General features: G+C 66.3%; 1 protein-coding gene across 1 annotated transcript in view; it reads left to right on the forward strand.

Annotated features, from left to right (window-relative positions):
- Positions 1 to 261, forward strand: part of FKBP10 (FK506 binding protein 10, 65 kDa) — a 4,572-nt gene extending 4,311 nt beyond the window's left edge. Inside the window, 1 exon segment of the mRNA XM_010179667.1 lies at positions 76 to 261. Within this exon segment, the coding sequence (XP_010177969.1) occupies positions 76 to 261 (186 nt within the window).
- The last annotated feature ends 12 nt before the right edge of the window (positions 262 to 273 follow it).

A 273-nucleotide genomic window follows, 5' to 3' on the forward strand; every position in this document is an offset into this window, starting at 1 on the left:
TGGTGGGAGCAGCGCCCGAGGGGCAGCGCTGCCCCTGGCCCCCCCAAAGCGGCGTCTCTGCTCTCCCCGCTGCAGTTCAACGCCTTCATCAGGACGCAGGTGGCAGAGGGGAAGGGGCGCCTGATGCCCAGCTCCGACCCAGAGAAGGTCCTGGCCGACATGTTCAGGAACCAGGACCGCAACGGGGACGGGAGGATCAGCCCTGAGGAGCTGAAGCTGAAGTCGGATGAGGACCAGGAGAAGATCCACGAGGAGCTCTGAGGGGTCCTCGCT

Source organism: Mesitornis unicolor, unplaced genomic scaffold (assembly GCF_000695765.1).
Source record: "Mesitornis unicolor isolate BGI_N332 unplaced genomic scaffold, ASM69576v1 scaffold30782, whole genome shotgun sequence".
Classification (NCBI taxonomy): domain Eukaryota; kingdom Metazoa; phylum Chordata; class Aves; order Mesitornithiformes; family Mesitornithidae; genus Mesitornis; species Mesitornis unicolor.